The sequence below is a fragment of the Gekko japonicus genome, unplaced genomic scaffold, assembly GCF_001447785.1.
Source record: "Gekko japonicus isolate JY-2015 unplaced genomic scaffold, Gekko_japonicus_V1.1 scaffold19, whole genome shotgun sequence".
NCBI lineage: Eukaryota > Metazoa > Chordata > Lepidosauria > Squamata > Gekkonidae > Gekko > Gekko japonicus.
The window spans coordinates 1,959,559-1,969,216 of record NW_015164664.1 but is presented as its reverse complement, the minus strand read 5'-3'; the positions used below and the strand labels follow the sequence as shown (position 1 = coordinate 1,969,216).

General features: G+C 45.7%; 1 protein-coding gene across 2 annotated transcripts in view; it reads left to right on the top strand.

Moving 5' to 3' along the window:
- LOC107108547 (gamma-aminobutyric acid receptor subunit beta-4) overlaps positions 1–9,200 on the top strand; it is a 91,639-nt gene extending 82,439 nt beyond the window's left edge. The window contains exons 7-9 of one of the 2 annotated variants that reach the window (XM_015408992.1): positions 3,601–3,753; positions 6,812–7,056; positions 8,823–9,200. In XM_015408992.1, the coding sequence (XP_015264478.1) occupies positions 3,601–3,753; positions 6,812–7,056; positions 8,823–9,200 (776 nt within the window). Of the gene's footprint in view, positions 1–3,600; positions 3,754–6,811; positions 7,069–8,822 lie in introns of both variants that reach the window. The other variant, XM_015408991.1, reaches the window with a different exon arrangement.
- The last annotated feature ends 458 nt before the right edge of the window (positions 9,201–9,658 follow it).

Sequence of the window (9,658 nt, the reverse complement as noted above, 5' to 3'; positions counted from 1 at the left end):
AGAGAGAAAGAAAAGGAGGGAAAGAAAAGGAAAGGAGGGAAAGATGACAAAGAGATGGAGGGAGGCTCTCCCACCCCCCCATCAAGCCCCCGCCATCCCCACCCCCGTGGATCCCTTACTTACCGCTTGGGCGCGGGCTGGGGAAGCTGGCGGTGGGGCTCTTCGGGCCTCCCCTGGGCCGCAGCACTTTGGTGCAGGGAGCTGGGGTCAGGGCTTGCCGCCGCCACCATTTGTGCCGGTTCCTGGGCTGCCGGAGTGGTACTCTGGTGCGCTCCGGCCCCAAAAGACCCCTGGTCAGCTGTGACCTGGCAGTTTATACACACACAAGCTAGCTATAGCACAGGGCCTCAGTTATGAGGGGCCTCTAAATACATTTTTTTCACTAAATTACCATATGTGTAATGCTAAGTTTAACACAGCTTAGAGCCTCATCACGTCCCAATTGGGCCCTAGATTTGGTCTTGAAGCTTCCACGTATAGAAGGCGATATATCTAGATAGAGATAGATAGACAGACAGACTGACAGACTGACTGACTGACTGACAGAAAAAAGAAGGGCTTTTTTGCCTAATTCTTTGTTTAAAATAGAGCTTTTTACCATTTAAAGATATCTTGGATAATTCCAGTTTAAACCAATCAGTTAACTGATTTGTCTGCATAAACTTGCATAGGAACAAAACAATTGCTCGGGGGTGGGGGGCATTCCGTTACTAGTAAAGGTTGCCAATCTCCAGGTAATAATCAAACAAAACCAAAGAACAGCACAGAGGAAGTATGCCAAAATAACAATAAACTGTGCTCAACAAAAATTAGTACAGATTCTAAACAATTAAATCCAAATATAATATAGAGGACTCAGTCCAATACAAATCAATTACTGTGATGAAATATAGAAAGTCATGTTGTACATCCAAAAGGCACTGATATTTTTAAGAAATCCAGGACCACGCCTGATCTCTTACTAACTCATACACCAGAACTCCAATAACATTGAACACAGTCTTCACAATTTAAATAGTCCCACAAAGGGTTTCAGAATTCACTGGAGGCTAGTGGACGAAATCATGGAGGTTCCTCCAATATTCTTCTTTATGTGTGAGCTAGTTTATAACAAGCTATGTTTCACCCAAGGCTTCTTCACAAAGACGGAAGCCCAAGTCTGCAAAAGGAAAAATTTCACCAGCACATTCTTTCCTTATTCAAGGTTGCTGTAAGCTCAAATGAAAGTCCAAACATTCTTCTGAAGACTTGGGGTTTATGCCAGAATAAAATTTATGCCAGAATAAAATCTTTCTCTTTAAGGTGCAACAGAATTCCTGTTTACTTTTGCTGCAGCAAACTAACATGGCTAGCCCTTTGTGGAGAAAGAGACAGGGAAGAGAATAGGAGCAATGGCAAGGAAAATTATTGTATAGGCAGGGGTCATTTCGTAGAAAAAGAGCTAGGGGAACTCATTAGCATAACTCATTAGCATATGCCACACCCCCTGACATCAGGGGCCCGGCGGTGGATCTGCAAGGCCGGCGGGAGTGCGAGGAAGCCCCGCCAAGGCCCTCCATGGCCCCAGGCAGGCAGGGGTGGGGAGAGGCAGGGAGGAAGCAACTTACCCTCCCTCTTCTCCTGCCTCCTCCTGGCTGAATGAGGGCTGGAAGCGGGACAGCCAGAAGCAGGGGGCGGGGCTTCGTCATGTGCCCCGCCCCCTGCACCTCACCCGGGGGAACTGCGTTCCCCCGCGTTCCCCCCCGAAATGACCTCTGTAGTATAGGCATTCCAATGTCCTCTAAATGTGGCTCTTTAGCACTGGTAGTACTAGGATTTGCAATCATGACTCTGAGTTTCCCTCCGTTTCCCCTTGCCTTATTCTAACTGCTTCGCTTGGCAAAGTGAAGAACTTTCGGACTGGTATTTTCATATTAGTATTCAGTTTAGCAAACTATTCTTGTATTCCTGTATCTTGTATCTGAGGAAGTGTGTGTACCCACGAAAGCTCATACCTTGAATAAAACGTTGTTGGTCTTAAAGGTGCCGCCGGACTCAAACTTTGTTCTGCTGCTTAAGACCAACACGGCTGCCCCACCTGAATCTATACTCTTGTATCTGTTTGCTTTACTGAAAACATTTATAAGGCCACTTTCCTCCCAGATAACTGGGACCAAGGGGGTAGTAACAATAAAAACAATACCTCAAGACATAATTTTAAAAACAACAGGATTCAAACAGAAGAGGCTTTAAAAACAAAATCCAGCTGAGATTATGATCTTTCAAAGTGCTCGCAGAGCAGTCATCATGAGGAGCCAAGGCTCTCCTAAAGGGTTCTGTTCAACAAACCACCCAAAACTGCGAGAGAGTCCTGGATTGTTCGAAGTTCCTCCAGAGGGCTATTCTTTGGGAGCTAAAATGGAGGAGGGGGGAAATGGTGAAACCACTTTGGGTCCCCAATGGAGAGAAACAAACAAACACATAAGTGAATTACACGGGAGCAGCCCCATAACAGAATCGACCCTTGCTGGGGGTTAGCAGGACCGAAGGGCATTGCTGCACCTTTTGACTTCAAAGACAGAGGCCTGTTGTGGGGAAGTGATTTTCTCTTTGCTTGTGTGCTTTTGCTTTGATTTAAACCATTTGGCCAAGCACTTCTCCCAGTGCCTCATGGTAGCAGCAACAGTGAGGATGTTATTTCTTTCTCCCTCTGGACCCTACAGTCCCCAGCTGTCCATCATGCCCAACACCATCTTTTTCTTCCCCCCACCAACTCACTTTTGCTTACCTTTCACCCTGCAAAGAGCTCTGGCAAATTCAATGGCTTGCTCATTGCGTTGCAATATTTGATGATCTGGTGTCGCTTTGGCTCTTCGATTCCCTTTCTATGTTATTCTTAAAGTTTCTGCCATTTTATTTTTTAATGTCTATATTCTTTCCCCCCTTTTTGTTACACCTTTGCATTTACTTGCGCAAAATTATATCACATTTACTTGTGGCATTTACTTCCTGCTCTTTGTCTCTCATTGAATTATTTGGGACTCCCTTGCTTATCCTGTTTTAACAGCTTCCATTTTTCATACTGTTCATCCCTATGCTGTAAATTCCACAGTATTTGCCAGTTCAGTAAAGCCTTTCTATTTATGTCAGTTATTATTTGGTGGGTGTCCAGGATAGGACCAGTAATTTAACACTAGCTGCAGGCAATAAACTGGAATTTGGGACCCAGGCAGCTTCTTGAGAACATAAGAGAAGCCAATGTTGGATCAGGCCAATGGCCCATCCAGTCCAACACTCTGTCACACAGTGGCCAAAAATACCAGGTTCCATCAGGAGGTCCAGCAGCGGGGCCAGGACACAAGAAGCCCTCCCACTGTTGCCCCCCCCAAGCACTTAATTAATCTTATTTCCTAGCTACACCCATCAATGAACAGTTTGCAGGGAAATACCCTGGGTTTGGGGCGGGGGGGAATTGCACCTCTTCCCTAAGATGAATAGTTGGTCCTTCCAATGCTGGGCCTTGTGCAATCAGAAACTAGAAGTGACTCTTCCCACCACAGAGGGGGGGGGGGAATCAATTTTTGCCCATTTCCTAAACTTGTCCTATCATCTCTCTGCCAGGCTCCTACCTTCGATTATCCCTGAGTTTCCGGATCAAAAGAAACATCGGCTACTTCATCCTGCAAACTTACATGCCTTCTATCCTCATCACCATCCTCTCCTGGGTCTCCTTTTGGATCAACTATGATGCCTCTGCTGCCCGGGTTGCCCTTGGTAGGTCTTTTGTCCCCAAACTACTTCCTGGGCTTTACCAGCTTGAGAGGAGGAGGGAGAAAAGGGAGCACATGGCTCTCTGAAATGTTGCTCATTCATCATTGCTGTAGCACTGCAAAAACCCCTGTTCATAAGAAGAGCTTTGCTGGATTGGACTAGCAAATTCCCCAGGATCTCCTTTCCTACAGTGGCCAGCAAGCCACAAACAGGGCGTGAAGGCCTTTCCACACTGTTGAAACCCCCCCTCCCAGCAATCAGTATTCAGAGGTAGAGTGCCTCTGAACATGAAGGTTTGAGTCTTATAATAGCGAAATCTAGAATCAATCAAAATTCACCTTTAGAGGAAGGGCATATGGGAGAGTATATGCTTTGCATGCTGGAGGCTTCTTGGCTCAATCCCTGTTATCTCCATATTAAAGGATCTCAAAAAGCCAGTTTTGGGAAAGAGCCCTTTTTTTACCCAAGACCCTAGCAAGCAGCTACCAATCAGAGGGGGTAGACTAGTGGTCTGACTTAGTAGAAAGTAGCTTCATCAGTTCACATTTCGCCATGGTGGCCTTCAACAGATGTCATCCCCCTGCGACGGCCACAACATGATGATGTCACTTCTGGGTGACATCATCATGATGCGCGCACTAGAAGATCCCAGAGCAGAGCCTGAATCCCCCCACCAGCACCCAGGTAGGACCTGGCAACCCTAAGGCCTTCTCCTGATGCTGCCTCCTCACCCAGGTATTGAGAGGCTTGCTGCTTCTAAATACAAAGGTTCCCTTTAGTCACTACGGCTAGGGAGACATTGATGGGCCTTTCTGTCTAATCCCCCTGATGTCCACAAGCAGGGATGGCTTTAGAAGGGGATTAACAACAATTGTAAGAATCAGTTGACTCTTGTTGTTGAACTTCAAGCTGTTTTAATCTTTCTGTTTTTCAACAGACGAACTTCCCCGGAGTTTTACCGCTCGTTTCGACACATTCTTTCTCAACGTAACGGTTCAATTTTGCATCCTTACAATATCTGACAAGACTTGCTGTCCGTTTGTAAAAGTACTTTGTCAAGAGCTCTTGAAGTTACGTGGAATTGGAGAGAGTCCGATATCAGATATTGTAAGGATGCAAAATTGAACCGTTACGTTGAGAAAGAATGTGTCGAAACGAGCGGTAAAACTCCGGGGAAGTTCGTCTGTTGAAAAACAGAAAGATTAAAACAGCTTGAAGTTCAACAACAAGAGTCAACTGATTCTTACAATTGTTGTTAATCCCCTTCTAAAGCCATCCCTGCTTGTGGACATCAGTACATCCACTGGCACAGGTGAAGCAATGGTGTCATTTAGAAACATTCTTGCCTGTTTCCTTTTCTTTGTGGTTTTAAAACAGAATGTTGAGTTGCTGGCCAAGTTGTGCAGAAGAGGTGAGGCGTTGTCCAATAGCCTGAGACTTTGGGATCATGACTCCTTGCTTGTGCTGGAATTCAAACCAGAAGATTTCCCCCATGTGCAAAGGTCCACATGTGCAAGAGTATCCGGAGCCAAAACATTGTGCAAGCAGTTCTTGGGAACTATAAAATATAGGATAGAAAGCTCTAGGTGCTGTGCAAGATCTTCTCCGCTTACGTACTCCTTGATCTAGGCCCAGGTCTCTTGCGACTTTTGCCCAAACTTTGAGCCTTGGTGCCAAATAAAGGGAATGTAGCTTGACCACAAACGCTTACCAGTCAGGTTAAGACAGAGAATGGTTTGCCTCCTTAAGAAGTACACAGCCTATTTAATTGCTGTCCCCTCATTTGCAAGACAAACCAGGCAGTGCTGCTTACTCTGACCTGCAGCAAGCAGTTGCTCCACCTGCTTCCTCTTGTGGAACCTCGCCCAACTGATGATCAAATGTAGATGATGACAACAAAGTGTCTTGTGGCACGTGGAAGCTGAATGAATTCCCTGTGACATTAAGCTTTTGTGAACCAAAGCCCACTTTTGTCAGATGCATCAAGGTCGTCCGAGGAAGTGGACTCTAGTCCACAAAAGCTTCTGCCACAACAAACTCATCTCTCTTTAAAATGCCACAATTTTTTTGTTATTTTGGCAGCAACAGACTCACCCAGCTTCCCCTCAGGAATTTTACAGTAGAAGGAAACTGCTTTTGCCTGTTTTCGAGCGACCACTGAATTTTGCCTATGGGAATCTTGTCAGCATTCATGACGTTTCTCTCAGGTGGATTTTAACTATCTCTCCATTGCCTCTTGAGTTTTGCCTGAAGGGCAATTTTGAGCTATCTAGGTAATCCTGCATCTGATAAACCATTTCTAGGACTTTTCAGGGAAGTTTAAAAAAAAATTAATAGGATTAACAGCCGTTCTTGGTAAATGGGTTTACATCTCTCTGATTTTGAAACTATCGAGATCAGTCATTTTGATGACACATAATAGCCTTCTGAAAAATGGGACCCAGAATTTAAATGTTTAATTTGGACTTTGAAATGCCCAGGTTTTTAAAAATTCAGCTCAATTCGTGCCAAGCATCAGCAAAGCTTTGCTGCAAACAGGGCCGACTTACCCATTAGGCACAGTAGGCACAGTGCCTAGGGCCCACAATACTTTCAGGGGGCCACAAAATGTTTTAATTTCTTTTAAAATCAGAAGAAAAAAATTGCTTTCAGGGTAGAAGAAAATGTTTTAATTTTTTCCTCACATCAGAAAAAAATGGCATTTGGGGGCCTATGAAAATCTACTAAATTTTGCCTAAAACAGAAAAAAAAATGGTGAAATACTTAAAGTTATATCAAAAATAATTTTTAATATTGATATTATTATGGTGGGAGGGGCCCACAAAGGCAAAATTGCCTAGAGCCCACGAACGTCATAATGGGACCCTGGCTGCAAACTGTGTCTATCCATTTTCACTGCTCTTCCACATCCACTGTATAGACAGATGCTAGTCATGGGCCACTGCTGAAGGCTTGTGCAAAGTGACTGCAACCACTCTTTGCTTAGCAGCCAAGCGCATGGAGTCATCCCTCAGTGCAGAGCCCTTGCTGAGGAACAGCACATGTGCTTCTTTCTTTTTAGGGGTTACCACGGTGCTCACCATGACCACCATCAACACCCACTTGCGAGAGACCCTCCCCAAGATCCCCTACGTCAAAGCCATCGATGTCTATCTCATGGGCTGCTTCGTGTTTGTGTTCCTGGCACTCTTGGAGTACGCCTTCGTCAACTACATTTTCTTTGGGCGAGGCCCTCAACAGCAGAAGAAACAGAGCGAGCGCATCCAGAAAGCAAATAACGAGAGGCACCGATACGAGGAGAAGCGGGTGAGAGAGCAGGTTTGTCCCCCCTCATATGCCCTCGCTGCAGCAGCGGGCAGGGGTGGGGTGTCAGAAAACACACGGGACATGCAAGGAAGCTCCAGCATGTTCAAGTATCTAACTGCAAAGCAGTTTCTGGCTGCTAAAGGTGAAGGAGTGTGGGGTCAGAGGGTTTTTAACCTTCCTTGGTGGCTGTTTCCCTATTCAAAATCTCTCCCAGTTCCAAATGCATGTTTAATGTTCACAGAAGTCGAATAAGGACTGGGGCATGCAGCTCCTTGCAAAGGAGCTGCCCCCCCTCCAGCAGCAAATGCCCCTCTGTTTGCATCTTACTGAGCGGTGTACAAGGCACTACTTGCGCCAGGCCAGAGCTGGCCCGGGCACACATGACACCATTTCTGGGGATGCCCCGTACCCTGTATCAGGAATATGGGTACCCAGTTTAAATCAGGACTGTGGCATGCAGGGAGAGAGGGCATAAGCCTTCCCTCACAATGCTGTTTTCCTGACCTGAAATATTTTCTGAGGAGCAGCTATTTCTCTCCTTGGGAAAACTTACCTAGAGCCCATGGTGTTTATCATATATGTACGTTTCCCCATCAGGCAAATAGGCACGCCACAGGGCCAGTTCCAGTTGGGAGAAGAAGAGTATGTGGGGATGGGAGGCTTAAGCCTCCCGTCCCCACATGCTATGGTCCCAATCCAAACTGTGTTCCCACATGCCTGAAAATTGAGTTTCAGCGGGGAATTCCTGCTCTTAATGCCAAGCTGTGCACCCAGGCCTCTAACATGTACATTGGATGGGTCCAATCCCATGGGATGGAACGTGGGGACCAAAAGAGGTCCTTAATAAGCAGACACCGTATTGCCCACCCCTGTGGAAGAATCTCTCTTAGCTAAATGTAAGACTGTCAACCTTCAGGTGCAGCTTAGATTTTTCCTGGAATTAAAATGGATTTCCAGACTACAGAGTTCAGTACCCCTGGAGGAAATGGCTGCTTTGGAGGGTGGACTGTATGACATCACATCCCTGCTGAGCTTCCTCCCCTCTTTCGCCTCCCCCAGGCTTCCCTCCCAAATGTCCTGGAATTTCCCAAGCTGGAGTGGGGAACTGTAGCCAAGCGATGCAATGGAAACAGGGAGGTGGGAGGTTTGGACAAACTGAATAACCAAGTTTCATTTGAAGTATCAAAGTATCATTTCAATAAAGGTTTCTATATCAATAAAGGTTTCTTTTTGTCTTAATTATCACTGTTTACTGAAGTGTCTTCCTAAATTATTTTTACCATTTTCATTTTTAAAAAATTAAGAGAAAGGAATCTTTTAAAATGTAGTTTTTAAAAGTTTTTAAAAAACCGAATAGGGAAAGAACCCACCCACCATTCAAAATGAATTTTAATTTTGTTGTAGATATTTGGTGGAAATGTTATGTGTTTGTTTTTGGATTTAGTGTAATTCTGGATTTTTCACAATTAGAGCTTGAATGTTATTGCATTTTTATGAAATCTAAAAATAGGACTGCCGTTTTGCTGTAAATTAGATACATTTTGCTCAGATCTGGTTGGAAGTAGCAGGTATGTCATAGAGCAGTCTCACACGCACACACACACACATCACAAACCCCACTGCCCAAGTAAAAACACTGTGGAATCGTCTCCTTGCAGTTCTGCTACCAACACGCTGTTGAGCAGAAGGCACCAGTTGCAGCAGTGGCCCGGTTTCCAACAGCAGATTGAATATTCATTCTGCACAATGTCTCTCATCTTTTCCAGGTCGACCCGTACGGTAACATCCTTCTCAGCACTCTAGAAATGAACAATGAGTTACTGGCTACGGACATGATGAGCACCGTGGGAGACTCCCGAAACTCTGTCATGTCCTATGAAGGATCAGGAATCCAGTTTCGCAAGCAGCTGGCCTCCCGAGATGGCTTTGGACATCACCCCACCTTAGACCGCCACGTCCCGCTGTCCCACCACACTGCCGCCCGCAATCGTGCTAACTGCCGACTCCGCCGGCGGTCTTCGAAGCTGAAGCTCAAAATTCCGGACCTGGCAGATGTCAGCACCATTGACAAGTGGTCACGGATCATTTTCCCAATCACCTTTGGATTCTTCAACCTGGTTTACTGGTTGTACTATGTCAATTGATGCCTGCAGGCTCTGCAAGAAATAGGGAAAGACACTCAAACTATGACAACACCACAGGAGTGCTGCAGTCTTTGGGGTTTGGGTTTTTCTCTTACTTATGACCAATGCTTAATTCTTCACCCTACCCTACCGACCTTTGATTTACGTTTCTCCTCGATATATCTTCTCTTTTTCAGCACATTCGACACACAGCCTACGTGTGGTGGAAACAGGGGCATGTGGAGGGGGGGAGGGGATGGTTTCAGGGATGAACAGGGTCATCTTTCTCTCGGTTGGTTTTGAGTTTCTTGCTTGATGAACTTCACCACTTTGGGGGGGAAAAACACCTTTCTCCTGAAAAACAAAGCAACCCCCTCCCATTGTTGCAGCTGACTCAGTCAATAGGGTGGCGTTGAGTGTGTTAACGTTGGGAGGTGCCAACAGATGCACAGCCATTAAGCTCCGCTGGCTTGCCAAAC